The sequence below is a fragment of the Mustela putorius genome, unplaced genomic scaffold (genome assembly GCF_011764305.1).
Source record: "Mustela putorius furo isolate JIRA1106 unplaced genomic scaffold, ASM1176430v1.1 tig00000083_pilon_pilon_pilon, whole genome shotgun sequence".
Taxonomy (NCBI): Eukaryota; Metazoa; Chordata; class Mammalia; order Carnivora; family Mustelidae; genus Mustela; species Mustela putorius.
In genome coordinates this window covers 42,261,139-42,276,556 of record NW_025421273.1, presented here as the reverse complement: position 1 = coordinate 42,276,556, position 15,418 = coordinate 42,261,139, and the positions used below count along the sequence as shown (strand labels likewise).

At 46.2% G+C, this 15,418-nt stretch overlaps 1 protein-coding gene across 6 annotated transcripts in view; it reads right to left on the bottom strand.

The window, feature by feature from the left end:
• The window catches only part of TBC1D1 (TBC1 domain family member 1), a 227,279-nt gene that overhangs the window by 107,408 nt on the left and 104,453 nt on the right, over window positions 1-15,418 (bottom strand). For 5 of the 6 annotated variants that reach the window (XM_004763984.3, XM_004763982.2, XM_045076409.1 and 2 more), the window contains 4 exons: window positions 11,361-11,876; window positions 9,481-9,570; window positions 6,088-6,192; window positions 5,445-5,577 (listed from right to left, as the gene is read on the bottom strand). In XM_004763984.3, coding sequence (XP_004764041.1) covers window positions 5,445-5,577; window positions 6,088-6,192; window positions 9,481-9,570; window positions 11,361-11,876 — 844 coding nt within the window. Of the gene's footprint in view, window positions 1-5,444; window positions 5,578-6,087; window positions 6,193-9,480; window positions 9,571-10,488; window positions 10,923-11,360; window positions 11,877-15,418 lie in introns of those variants that run through there. The other variant, XM_045076431.1, reaches the window with a different exon arrangement.

Sequence of the window (15,418 nt, the reverse complement as noted above, 5' to 3'; positions counted from 1 at the left end):
GACATTCTACTCAGTCATAACGTTCGTGATGGCAATGATGACAGCTAACATTTTTTAGCTGAGTCCTCACGTGCCAGGCACAGTCTTAGATACCAGGCCTGCCTCAGTTAACACTGAGAACAACTGGTGAAGACAATCAAGTTAGCCCCATTTTACACTTGAGGAAACCGAGACCCAGAGAGCTGATGTGATCGCCAAAAGACCACCACGCTGGACCCCATCTCAGGCCTCTGCGGTTCCGAATTTTCTTTTCTCCACCATTCTGTGTTAGAACACCTCGTACAATCAGAACACTATCTGCATCAGTACTTATATACAAACTAGACCACTCAAGGGAAAACATCTGCTGCCCTATCATGTTCTCCTCCACAGTCGGCTCCCTGCAGACTGATTCACGAAGCTACCCACCTTAGTTTTAGCACCACTTGCTTCTTACTAGTCTAAGCCCATCTAATTACCATTAAGGGAGGATTTTGAGGAAAAGTTACATAGTCACGATATAGTGCTAACAAGAAACTGATGCTTCAGAAAGTTGTTTCTTCACACAAACAGGGCTTAGATCCTGTTTTGCCTTTTCCTGGTGCCAGAGAGAAATGTTATGCCTGCCGAGAAGATTCAGAATGGAAGCGTTTGCTGAGCAGACTACCGTGGGAGCACTGTCGCCGGGCACTTTCATTCCGAGGGCGGCTCTCAGCTCACGCACCTGCTGCACATCCTCCTGCCCCGGGGCAGGTGCCAGGCTGCACTCTACCCCGAGAACACTGGGAATGCATCTGCATGGCTGAGTGTGGCCAGGAGGGGCCGCCTCTCAAGTCTGGACCTGGGACATGGAAATCAAGCCTATTTTTACAGAGGTGGCATCACTGAGGTCCAGAGAAGCCAGGTGACTCTCCAAAGTCAGGAGGCTGATGAGCCGCCACCTCCCCACAGCCCCGGACCCCTGGTGGACGCAGAGCCCCCACCCTGCTTACACAGCTCTGCTGGGCCCATCTCAGCTTCCAGGACATCCACCCTCCCGGCAGCCCCCGCCTCCCTTTATTTTTTGCCAAGAAAATCCTATAAAAATAAAAGCCAACACTTCTGGAGTGGCTGGTCTGCCACCACACTGAGCACTATGTGCATCCCCTCAACCCTCAAAACAATCTGAGTGGGCACCATTCTTAGCAATTCTAAGCAATTCCAATGTATATATGAAGAAACTGAGGCACAGGCAAAGTCCAGTATTTTGTCCTAGGTCATCGGCTAAGTGAGGGACAGAGTTAGACTCTGAACGAGGTCCATTTCCCTCCACCGACAGCTCTTGAACTCTCCGCTGCCTCCCTTTCCCAGAGAGTCCGGTCGCCCGACCCACAGGTGGCTTCCGTACTACCGTGACTGCAGAGGCGGTGACAGTGCCAAAAAGACAGCTGGCTTCTGCCAGAACGCAATTCAGGTACTCTTCCAGCAAGCTAGCAGGTCAGACAAGCCGGGGAAACAGAGGGGTGGTTTTTTATTGCACTACTTAAATATTGACTCAAAAGAGTGTTTAAGGGGCGCCTGGGTGGCTCAGTGGGTTGAAGCCTCTGCCTTCGGCTCGGGTCATGATCTCAGGGTCCTGGGATCGAGCCCCACGTCGGGCTTTCTGCTCGGCGGGGAGCCTGCTTCCTCCTCTCTCTCTGCCTGCCTCTCTGCCTACTTGTGATCTCTGTCTGTCAAGTAAGTGAGCAAAATCTTTAAAAAAAAAAAACTTTTTAATTATTAAAAAATTTTTTAAAAAAAAAGTGTTTAAATTGATGAGCGAAAGGAGCCATCAGCATTAACCAAAAGCCTCTCCGCAGGTCCCTGACACAATGTCATAAGCATCCTATCAGGACATACGTGTGTTGTTTGACGAGACGCTCACATGTGCAGAGCACCCCAGAGCTCGGAGCAAAGTTCGACCAATTGTACAACAACTAATGGCGTAAAAGACCGATTGCACAACAGACTGATTGTACACGTCTAACAATCAGGCCACGGCACAGAAAATTCTCTGTATGGGGGGGCGCAGGTGAAGAGACTCTTTGACGAGTTTTATCCTTGCCCTCAGGACGCCTCACCTCAGAAAGTCCCTCCTGCCCCACCTCAGACAGCAGGGCAGGTTTCTGACCCCTGCCGCCCAGACCCCAGGCCTGGCTCTCCACTCCTTTACAGTGAACCTTCCAGTGGCTTCTCAACACCATCAGGCATTGCTGTCTGGTTTCTGCAGCAGGAAGGTGGCACCCCCCCCCCCCCATGTGAGGCCTAAAGGCTTTACAGGGGGAAAGGGATGCAACAGAGAAGACAGAGAACAGCAGAGAAAAAGGTGAGCGGAGTCAAGGGCATTCCAAAACTCTAATCCCTCCAGCCCGGTGGTCAGTGAGGCCACCTTCACACTGTTGGTGCAGAAAAGGCGCTTATTAAAGGGGCTCTGATGAGCAGTTGCTTGGCCAGAGGCAAACTTACTTAGAAGGCAAAAGGAAAACTCAGCTCAACTTTTTTTTCTTCTTAGTGAACATAAAATTCATTCTACGAATTCCCAAAATGCTCTGCCCAACTTTAAAATAAGCAAAATATTAGACAAGCACTGCTAGGAGTTGCTCAGAGTTCAAATTCAGGCCCGAGCAGAGCTGCTCATCTTACATGTTGGGAGTGTGTGTCCCACTGCCGCGGTTGGGACATATTGTATGTATTTTTTTTATAAATCCTGGGGCATAACCCAACTAAATCATTTGATGAAGGAAACAGTATTTAAGTCTTTCTTTTTGTGGCCATGTCATTAGTCCTCTCCCCAGTGTATGGAGTTCCTGGACAGAGCCTGACTTCCTATTAGCACTACGCTATGGGCACACACAATGAGCTTTTATAAACCACTTCATTCTACTTATTAGGAACGCATGACAGCAGACAGCAAGGGCCTCAAAGTGTTCATGAAACCAGCATCTTCCCAACAAAGGACCCATCTCCCCTCCTTAGGATGCCTATAACACTGTGCCCGCTCTTCCTAAGAAATGCTTCCCATCAGGCATGCCAAACCCCAAACTTCTAATTGTGCTATCAAGAATGTTTCTACATTAGCAGAGCTTTCTGCTTTGCTTGGATTTTATCAGGTAAAAAGACGAATTAAATAATAACTTCAAAATACAGCAGCAAAATCCCTCCCCTGACTGAACTTTTCAGCTCTCACTTTCGGAAAGCTAAGTCAGACCACAGAAAGATTTATCAAGTAGAAATCTGGAATCCTTCCAGTCCCTGCAGATCACGGTCTGCCTTATCGTCAAGGCCAACGTCGTTGTTGGCTTCTTAACAAGCTCTTAAGGGACATTTCTGTCATCCTTTCCCTTATCTTGACAACCACTAAGGGAAGGTTTAGTGATCTTTTGAGATGAGATCTCTAGGTAAAACTCAACTTTTCTCCTTTCCAGCTTATTTTGTATAATGTCAGCAAACAGTAACAACTAGGGAAGCACAGTTGAAAATATTAATCATTTTGATTCATTTTAAAGAGCACTATAATGCCAGCGAATGAACCTTTGAAACTTAAGGTGGTGATTGTCAGTTTAGCTCATTTAAAAAGGGAAATCAGATACGACTGCACACCCGTTAGGATGGTTATCATTAAAAAGAAGAAGCAGAGAGAAAGTAGCCTGTGTTGGCAAGGATGGGTGAAACAGGAACCCTCGAGCACTGCTAACGGTAATGTAAAATGGTGTAACCACCATGGAAAATATGACCCTCAAAAGATTTAACACATGATTACCATCTGACCCAGCAATTCCCTTCTGGGTATATTCCCAAAAGAACTGAAAACGGGAACATGAGGAGAGATTATACGCCAACTTAACAGCAACGTCATTCCCAATAGCCAACTGAGAAAACAATTCAAATGTCTGTGGACACAGAACTAGACAATGTGGTTCAGGCACACGAAGGGATACTCATCTGCCTTAAAAGGGAATGCGATTCCTGCTAAGACGTGAAAGGAGATTTATGCTAAATCAGCCAGTCACGAAAGGACAAAAGCTGGATGACTCCACTTGGATGAGGTGCCTGGAAGCCGTCACACTCACACACACAGAAGTAGAGTGGTGGCTGCCAGGGACTGGGGCAGGGGGACTGACTGGGCAGTTACGGTTTAATGACTTTCAGTTCAGAAAGATTAAAAAGCCCCAGCAATGGACGGCAGTGGTGGCCTCAAAACAACGTGAGTGTACTTTATGCCACTGGACTGCCCACTTTTAAAAGGTGAAAATGGTTGATTTTATATGATGTGTACTTTTGCCACAATTATGAGAAAAAGGAAATGAAATCCAAATAATACAGTGTTTTTCTCAACCCAAGTAGAACTCATTGGAAGTGTTCTAGGGACATGCGACATGAGCAAATCTGGAGGGGTTTTGTGGATGTGTGTGTGTTTTACAATAACATGGGTTGTTTAAATCCTGTGACTCCCCTCAGAATCACAAAGTTTTAGAAATCCTCCTATAAATGGAAAAAAACGAAAACCAAAGAGAGAGAGAGGAAAGCACCCCTTCAGTGCCAGGCTCCCTCAGAGGATCGTCATGGCAGGTTTACCCTCATTCTCTTCCCCTCGCCTCTGCCTCCCCTGCAGGCCCAGAAATGGAACGTCTCTCTTCCCACCTGAGGAAGTTTCCACGCCCCCGCCCCCCCCCCCCAGAAAGGGGTCTCCTCCTTTCCATTCTGACCCACTGGGCCCCTGTGGCCCTGGATCTGCTTGACCCTCCCCAGCTGTGCAAAGTGGGTCCGCTGGCTCTTCCCCCAGCACGGTCTTCCCCAGGGGGCCGCTCTGTGCGCAGGCGACAGGGAGGGCTTTCCCACATGCGCAGACTCCTGGGCTCCCACACTAGTTTTCCCCTTGACCTCACAAGTGTTCGGTGCACTTATCCCTAAAACATAAATCAGCAATCCTCTTTCCTCCCACACGTGAAAGCACCTGGCGCAGGGCCTGGCACGCCTTAAGTGCTCAAAAAACAGCAGCTGCCAATGAGTACATTTACGTTTCTCCCTACAGCACATTTCTAGAAACTACAGTCGACTCCCAGTCCCGTTTATTCCTTCCCTGTGACTCAGGTGCAATCTGTCTTCTGCCCCTTCACTCCGTCAACACTGTCCTGGCAGAAATGACCAGTGACCTTGGAACTGAAACACGTGGCGGAGATCCTGCAGCTCTCACCTTACTAGACCTCTTCAAAGCAGCCAACAGGGCCGACCTGACCATTCACGGCCTGGATAAATGCTAGGCCGCTGCATCTGTAGCTTGTTTCTCTGCTCCACGACCCTTAGAGCAGCAATGGGGAAAGGGCAGGGACGCCTCCCTTCAAACGCTGAGCACAAAACACAATAGCTTGGCCATGTACAGAAGACATCCCCCCCATCCCCCGCCATGCTGAAATCCCCCAGCTGTCCTGGTAACTAAGGCTACTCACCCTCTATCCGCTCGCAGAGCTTGTGCAGGCCCTGCAGGGGGCAGCCCTCGCACAGCTGGGCAGGCACCTGAGCCGTCCGCTGCACCGCGGCCACGGTGAATGCCTGCTTCAGGGTCAGCATGATTTCATCAACCTGATCAGAGAGAAGACACAGGGAGCCAGCACGTGTAAGACGAGCAGGGCTGAGATTTCAGGACTCTGCAAACACTTTCAGCATTTTAAGATTTGGGGGGCACTATTCGTCACTGACTGACAGATAATAATCGTGATAACCGCTAGGATTAGAGTCTGAGAAACACTACCCAGCAGCTCAAAGCTCGTAAAGAAGGTAGAAACTAAAAACACAAATTCAATACTCATGGTAAGAGCCAGCTCCTCTGGGTCAAACCTCCAAAATGACATACTTTAATGCCAGGCCAGAGGGTGAATGTAAGCACGTTCCTCAAAAACGAAAACCGAAGACACATAGCCCAACAAGGCTTGCATGTGTACTAGCTAGTCACTAAACAGTCATGGCAGATAATTCAAGCTAAATAACAACACGTCAATGTAGCTCTACAGTTTGCAAAGGAAAGAAAAATCAGTGAGGCTGACATTGCCCAGAAACATGTTTTCCAGGTAAGAGCTGCTTAGTGTCACTTACCAGAGCTTCGTTTGTGCACTGAAACACGTAGCAGACGAAATGAAAGCCTCCACCCCCTGAGGACTCTCGGCAGATAAACCCAAAGTGGTCCACATGTCGGATACCCTGTTGCAGGCGGGGAAGACAGGAAGGTGCGGTGAGCGGTATCCGAAAGCCACAAGTGCCAGAAGGCAACAAGACCTAGGCAGCGCAGCCTTCTAGAGCACTCTAAAATGATTTCCCAGATTTTTCTGAAGTACAGGTACACTGAATGTTACCAGAGTTCCAGGTGTGCGACTTGGTGACTCGGCAAGTCTGTGGTCACCCCGAGTGCACCCCATCTCCCACCACACCACACCCTCACAATCCCGAAGGCTGTCCTCCCAGTGCTGGGACCTTCCATCCCTGCAACTGAACGCGCTCCAGACCGGACCTCGAAGCCGGCACACCTCCACCACTCTCCCTTCTGGCAACTGTCAGTTTGTTCTTTGTCTGGGTTTGTTTCTGCTTTTTGCTTTTTTTTTTTTTTTTTTTTTATTTGCTTTCCAGATTCCACATGTAAGTGAAATCATGTGGTATGTCTCTTTCTTGAACTTATTTCACTTAGCATAATGCCCTCTAGGTCCATCTATGTGGTCACAAGTGGCAAGATCTCCATCCTTTCTATAGCTCAGAAATACCCCGTGGGGCATACATACACACCACTTCCTCCTCAGCCGTTCATTTGTGGACACTTGGGCTGATTCTGTATCTGAGCTATTGTCAATTACGCAGCAATAAAAACAGGGATGCACAACTTTTCGATTTAGTGCTTTGATACCTCTGGGTAAATAGCCAGTAGCGGAATTACTGGATCATATGGTGGTTCTATTTTTAAGGTTTTGAGGAGCCTCCATGCTGCTCTCCACGGTGGCTGCCTGCATTCCCACCAGCAGTGTACCAAGGGTTCCTTTTCCCCACATCCTTGCCAGGGGTAGCGCACTGTGATCGTGATTTGTATTGCCCTGATGATGAGTGATGTTGAGCATCTTTCCATATGTCTCTTGGCCATCTGTATGACTTCTTTGGAAAAATGTCTATTCTTGTCCTCTGCCCATTTTTTAATTAGATTATTTGGGCTTTGGGGTTGAATTGTATAAGTTCTTTACATATTTTGAACATCAACCCCTCATGAGATATATCATCTGCAAATATCTTTTCTTATTCAGTAAGCTACTTTTTTATTTTGTTGTTGGTTCCCCTCTCTGTGCAGAAGCTTTTTATTTTGTTTTAATCCCAGTAGTTTATTTTAGCTTTTGTTTCTCTTGCCTGAGGAGATATCTGGAAAATTCTGCAACAGCCAATGTTGAAGAGGTTACTGTCTGTGTTTTCTTCAATGAGTTTTATGGCTTCATGTTTTACACATTTAGGTCTTTTCATCCATTTTTGAGTTTATATCTGTGTATGGTGTAAGCAAGCGGTCCAGTGTCATTCTTTTTCATTCAGCGGACCAGTTTTCCCAGTGCCACTGTTGAAGACACAGTCTTTTCCCCATTATATACTCTTGCCTCCTTTGCATAGACTAATTGACCACACAATCATGCGTTTATTTCTGGGTTTTCTATTCTGTTTCACTGATCTGTGTGTCTGCTTTTGTGCCAGTACCATACTGTTTTGATCACTACAATTTTGTAGTATATATTGAAATCTGGGGTTATGATACCTCCAGTTTTGTTGTTCTCTGGATTGCTTTGGCTTTTTTGGGTCTTTTGTGGCTCCACACAATTTTCTCAGATATTTTAAGTATCTAAAGACATCTCTCAAATATGAAGATTAACATCGTTCTACTAAAATATTATTGTGATTACCCATAATATAAGAACTGAAAACCAGAGTTTGTAATGTTTATTTTAGTACTAAAAGGAAGGGCAGAAAAGTCGACACAGAAAAATGAGAACATTTCCTAGGTATTAAGAATAAAAAATTACTTTGAAAATCAAAAGTAGACAAAAGATTATTGAAGAAACACAACTATACACACACATGCACACACACACGCAAACACTCACAGACACAAAGGTTAAAAAAAAGGAGACTTAAAACATATTTTTACTCCTACAAGAACAAAGAGGTAAGCACTGAAGTATAGTGGTATGAAGAACGAGTCAAGAATTAGATGCACAAAGAGCAGAGAAGCTTCTAAATGTAAGATATGAAGGCAAAGGCTGTACACCATAGTTTCCTAAGAGCTCTTCAGATCTAATATGTAAATTTTTTGGAGGTTATCAGCTAAGAGGCACCTTGATGCAGGTAAGACAGAGCCCATAAATATTAACACATGAGCGTCTCCAGGAAGTACCAGCGTGCAGAGATACGAGTGCCAATAACTTGAAATTCAGGCCATCATGTATACTTGTAGGCTGAACCCTTCAGGAAATAATAAAACTGTTACATGAAAAAGCAAAGTTTAAACATTAACATTTTAATAGACATAGTAGCAAATCGAGATTAAATTCTGTGGGCCATCTCCCTTCCAGGTTGAACATTTTCCCAATAAACGGGCAACCACTGACATATCCTGGCATCTCATTCCAAGTTCTTACAAAGCAAGGTAAGCACCTGATGGATGTTCTCTGGGAAGCCGGACTTGGAAAAATTTCTTTTGTAAATGGTTCTCTATTCGACTATAAAAGGAACATTCTTTATTTTCACATTTTGGGAAAAGGATTCAAAAGGCATATTTTTAAAATCAGGAATGTTATAAATCAGGAATGAGACTGTCATTACTGTCATTACATCTTCTTAATTATGAGAAAGCAAGCAAGTAAGAAGACAGAGTTTAAAATATAGACAAACAATAACTTTAAGCGATCTCCTATTTGCTAGGAAAACCCTGAGTACAATTGACACAGTTCACTGTAATTGATTCCCCCAAAAATCTATGAAACACACTTTGAGAGATTATCAGGAAAGAACTCAAGTAGACATTGTATTCTGAGGAAAACATCCTTATAGAGAGTCACTATCTTAAGGAAGAATAATGACTCGTACCCAAAAAGAACTTAAGAATTTTTATAAAGTAGAAATGAGATCTATTTAAAAATATTTGTGTGTACGTATGAAGATATATATAAGATGTGTATGCAAACCCACACATATACACCTTGAATTTGTGACTGTATAATATTACCACTAATAACTGAAAAAAGAAAGGTCCATCTATTTTTCTCCAGTACATTATTGCTGCTAACAGCGAACTTTTTAATTTCAAAATTATGTGTATATTTTGTCTTAAAATTCAAAGGAGAAATGCCAAGATTGAAAATCAAGTATACCCGGTAGGCATACATCTTATGACCTTTTAGCACTTCTGCTGAATGACAGAATTCATTAAAAATTCAAATGCAAATGAGCCAATAACCCATCTCCATTTACCTGAGAGCAAAAGGATATCTCCTTAAAATTTTTCTCCAGTGCTATTTTTTTGGTGTCAGGACTGATGAGGTAAACTTCAGATTGGCCAATCTTAAAAGACAAAAAAGAAACTAGTTTTTCATGAAAGTCAAATTCAGTTTTATTAAACATTCTCATTCTGTAACCTATGAAAATAAAGAAGAAAAGGGGAAAGCTCCTATAGGATTCTGACTATTTAACTGTGGAGAATCACCTCCAGAGCTTTCGGCTGACCCCACAGCTTTCATGTAGCACAGGACACCCGCTAGTACGTTCACCTACATAAGACAGTAGTCTTCTTTGAGATCAGAGAACCAAATATCCAAAAGTTAACAACAAAACCACAGATGCCACATCTCTGCTTTATAAGGAAGTGAGCTTTCTATAAAAGTAAAGCTTCCAGAAAACCAAAGCTCTCCTTTTGAAGCTTCCAAAACACTATTAACTGTTTTACTGAAAAATCTTTTAAAATTATTGTTAAAACAACCTACCATTTGTGGAGTACATAACTGTGTGTTAGGAATTTAAATACTACTTACTTGACTTCTTCAAGTTAGCGCATTAGCATTACAGCCTTGGGTCAGCATAATAAACTCCATTCAGCCCATCCCTCCCTAGGGCCTCTCACCCACTGCTCCCAGGATTCTCTAGCTAGAAGAATATCTAGTTGGTCACAATGAACCTCTGCTCCTTCCTCCACGAAGCCTTCCTGGAAACCCCAGACCACAACTGTAATGAGACAATTACTTGAACACTCAGTTGTCAACACCCCTTGCTGGAATGATGGCTGTCCTGTTCACTGCTGTTATTCCTAGCATGTTGCAAGGGACCCTGAACACAACAGTCACACACTGAGCAGCTTTCACAATGACACCAAGAGTTGTTTTTTTTTAAATATACGTCACAGACTAAAGCATAAGCCTGAGGGCTGACACAGCACCCTTTTCAGGACACGATGAAAAGAGGAAGAAAAAAGCACTATTTACACACAGACACATCATCTTCATCTTAAACCTGCTTAATCCAACGTGGCTTTCCCCAAAGCGGCAGTTTCCTTACGCGTGGGCCCTCTCGCTACTCTGAGTTAGGCACAAGAACATCACACCCATGGTAATTTTGTTCTCTCTAGAATACCGGTCACAGCATTCTAGAAGGGGGCTGAAGAACAATCAGTTCCCTAGATCCTCAGAGGCCAGCTCACTGCTGGGAAGGCCCCAAGCCCCATCAGCTCAAACCCAGGGGACCCCCAAGGAGGGCAAGCCCAGCCAGAGGAGCCCAGAGCAACCCAGAACCCAGGAACCCAAAGTGCCAAGGACAGCTTCCGTATCCATTCCTTCTCTGGCACTTGGCGCTCAGTGTACCAAACCGCTCCCAGGAAAAAAGAGAGTAAACAGTTGGCTAAACTATTCTTTCAGTTCGGGTATAAATTTTAAATACCATCTTATCCCCAAATCCAATTATCCTGATTAACCAAGGATAAATGTTTTATAAATTAATAGAAACCGTAAAGAGGAAGTATTTTCCAAAACCCTAAAGATTTTGTTGCGATACACTCCTTGAAATTAATACACATTTTCGAGTGCCCTGTTGCTTCCACTGAAAAGCGCTCTCTCCACTGAGCAGGGAGGGTGGGGTGGGTAGAGACAAAAACGAGCACCGAAGATGGGTTCTCTCTAGGTTTCCCACGATGAGGGTGAAGGCCTAGGACTAAAGTAAGGATTTCCCCCGAGAAAAGGATTATTCACTATAAAACACACTTTCACACATACAAATCCGAAAGCAGTCCGCTAGGAATTGGCGCTCAGGAGAGCAGGCGGAACGCGGACCCGCCCCGGGGGGAGCCCGGGCGCCGGGGGCTTTACCGTGAAGAGCATAGTTCGATTTTCCTCCATGTCGGTCGGCTGCACAACATTGTGCCCGCTAATGAGGTGGTTCTCGATGTCGTTCTCCTCGAAGGAGCTGAAGAAACTCCTGCTGCGAAGGCTGCCATCCTGGAACTCCTTGCGGAAGGCCAGCGAGCGCAGCCCGGGCTGGGAGAAGGACTTGCGCATCGGCCCGCGGCCCGGCTCCCCGTCGCCCGCGGGCGGCCCCGGCGGGACCCTCTCCGGGAGGGAAGGGCCTGCGGCGGGACGCGGGCTCTCCGAGCGCGGGGAGCCCACGTCGAACTCGGCTCTGCGGCGGCCGCTGACGTGCTTGAACTTCTCGATGCACTCGTCGATGAGCGCCGGCGGCGCCTTCTTGTGGGCCACGGTCACGCGGCCGCAGAAGAGCACCTCGAACTTCTTGGCAAACGTGTCGTCGAACTCGGATGGGCAGCGCAGCTCCTCCTGGCGGGCGATCTTCCCGGCCTGGCGGATGGAGCTGATGATCTCGGGCACCTGCCGGGAAAGGGAGCGCGTTACCGGAGGCCGCAGGGCACGGCACCCCCACATGGGCCCGCACGGCACCCCCACACGGGCCGCACGGCACCCCGACACGGGACCCCGCGGCACCCCGACACGGGACCCCGCGGCACGGAGGGCGAGCAGCCTCCGCCCTGCTCCTCCCCCCCGCCCCCCGCGTGCGCCCGGCCGAAGCAGGAGTCCGCGGGGAAGCCGGGACCACGGACGCCTTCCCACGCGAGGGGAACGCACCGCTTTCACGGCCGGAGAGGAGCAACCGTATTCATCACGCACCCTGACGTGCCAGGGACGATGCCAGAGGAGTCACATGCCCACAGCACTCCTCAGGGCTCAGGGCGAGCCCACGGACACGCAGCCCCGCGGCCAGCCTCGGAGGCAAGCCCGGGCTAGTCCCACCGCAAAGCCACAGCCCTGCCCGCAGCCGCTATCCCCTCCCTAAGAGGACTGTCTCCAGTGTGGCTCACGGAAACCTTAGGCACGTTTTCTAGATTTCATGGCAGGGTGTCTTGGAGAGTCTTCGACGGCAAATGGGCCGGATGAGGACGACAAGTGAAGACTGAAATCTATAAAACACTTCTCCGAATCACATCCTTGTTTTTTCTTCAAGGACCACTGGCACTTTATCACTCAGTTCTCTATCTCCTAATAGTTAACTGGTACTATGGAGCTTCGAGGGAGCAACCAAGATGCATCATTACCATGGCAACACACTGGGGCTTCTTCCCACACAGACTCCAAAGCCTTTGGGGTCCATGCAGAGCCATGATCAAGAGGGTGAACAAAAGGGTCCCATGTGCTATCATCGTCCCTCCTGCCACACCCTCTCATCACCAGCTTCTGACAGGAGCCTTCAAGGCAGCAGCAGACAAGAAGATGAATCTGTGAACGCGGTTACCATCTGTGTGATCCCCTAGAAGAGGTACAGCCATGACACTGAAACAAGATGGCCACGAATTCCATCTTCATAAGGAAGGACCTGATTGTCGTTATGACCTAATACCCAAAGCAATTCTTTTCCCTTTTTTTCTATGTAAGAAAATTCAATTTAAGGCCCAGAAGCTTGAAGTCTTTAACAACATTATAGAGGAAAGAACAACAACAAAACACGGGTTAACAATTCAGGTCAAAGATCCACATATAGGGGTGCCTGGGTGGCTCAGTGGGTTAACTCCTCTGCCTTTGGCTCATGTCATGATCTCAGGGTGGGATCGAGCCCCGCTTCCCACTTTCTGCTCAGCAGGGAGCCTGCTTCCCCCTCTCTCTCTCTGCCTGCCTCTCTGCCTATCTGTGATCTCTCTCTCTCTCTGTCAAATAAATAAATAAAGTCTTTTAAAAAAAATCTACATATACAGTAAAGGGACATGGTTGTAGATTTAAAATGTATGCTTTTATTTTTTAAGACCCAATGACTCAAAATATTTCTCTCTTTGTGATTTTATATCAAGTATGTTTTATAGACAGTATCTCTGCCATAAAGACTATAATATATCCTTCCAAGGTATTTTATCAAAGAGATAAAATACATTTAGGTAAAGTCTGTATTTTAAAAACAGATTACTGAAGCTTATGAGCTAAACAATACTAAATAGGCCCAAATTTCAACATCTGTCCAGCATTATTTGCACTATTTGCTTTTGCTATAGCATACTCTCTTACTACCAAACTACACATCCCATGGCAGCCTGAAAATGGCTAATATACCAGAAGACAGGATGGAGAGAAGAGGGACAGAGGAAGCCTAGGTTCCATTCACACCTTTGCCAACAAGGCACTATAAGACTTTGGCAAGAACTGCCTCTGTTTCTTAAAAACAAAAAAATATTTTTAAAAAAATCCCATTTTTCAGGTAAAAGTTATTTTTGTGAAGTAATGTGAAGTAAAGAATTTTCAAAGAAAAATAACCAATTCATGCAAGTAAAGAGCCTCACCATTTTACTTAGCAAGTCTATGTAATTATTTTATCAGGAGTCATATGAATCTTCCCTATTATTAAACTTACTCTCTGAACAGGAAAGTCTTACACAGGCTCCTGAGGTTTGTTAAAAGTATCATTTCTATATGCTGAAATCTTCCACTGCATCTGAGGTAATGGTGTCTTTTGTTATATAACCAAAGCAGAGAGAAAATGTGTGAAGTCCTGTGAAATTAGGGTGACTCAGTAGCAAATGACACAGAAGTAAGACACACAGTAGAGAATCTGATTATTTCCCCACTTCCCAAGGTCACAAAAGGCTAAAGGGCACACTACAACCTTGGTCAGGGCTGAGGCTGTGGAAGTTTTTCCAATGGCCCGTCTTTCCTACACACTAATCACAACCTTTAGGAGACCAGCGTTTGTCAAAACCCTGACAGTGGTCCCTGCCCCTCTCCTTGCTCTGGGGAATCGTAACATGGGTGCAAAGGAGACAACAGGGGTTAAAAAGAAATCACTAGGATCCTGACAAAAACGTAACCATCTCAGAATATTTGACAGCAAATCACCAAACATAATTTCAGCAATAAACTGTCAACAATGAAAAATCTAATGTTTTAAAATTACCATAAGGAAAACAGTAAACTTTTTCAGTAAAAAATGGACTCCACCTGTGTGTGAGTTTGTAACCGTATTGAGAACTACATTCCCTTTCCCAGAAGAGCCCTGGGGCATGGTTTCTCGAGAAATGAAGGCATGATACCCACTTGTGATGAAACCTGACTTCTCCATTCTTTTAGCTCTGTCCTGGACTCACCTACAGGGTTACCTGTCACAAGAGGGGACGGAGTCATTTACTTCCTTTTATTGCCAAGCATTTCTCTAAGTAGCACTAGATGCCAGGAGGTAGGAATCCAGGAGCAGGAGATGGAAACAAGGCAGCCCTACACGGATGGGTAGTGGGGCCCCAAGGGAGGCTTAGAACATGTACAGAACTGAGATGGGGCCTGGGGGAGCCTGGACAAAGACGAAAGTCAAGGGAAGGCTAAATAAAAGCTTCCAGAAGAGAGAATGCACAAGATTCGGTGGCTATCTGGATGGGGGCGTCGAGGGCATGGAGGCCAGCGCATGACTCGCAGAGTCATGGAACACAGAAGCAGGTTTGTGGAGATGACACGAGGAGTTTGGCTTTTGTACCTGTTGAGTAAGACCAGGAGGACTTGAAAGTAAGGCATCCAGCGGGCGGCTGGGCCTGGAGTCCAAGACAGGAGATGCAGACCTCAATGTCAGCAGCTCCCGTACAAGAGGTGGAAGCCACTTGGGAACAGAAAAGGCAAAGGAAAGGCAGAGGCCAGGATGGGAGCAGGGGCCACGCCAATGTTTCAGACATAAAGAAGCTGGGGAATCTGGAAGGTGGAGGACAGGACGAGGAGGAGTGGGAGGAGGAAGGGGAGCGGTCAAGAATGAGGTCAGAATGCCAGCCAAGGGAGACAGGCCACTGAGAACCAGCAGCTGCTGGAGTTGGCAGCTCATAGAGATATGTAAAAATAAAGAAAGGGGTGATGCCAACACTAACCCTGAAAATAATCAAACTTAACCGAAAAGT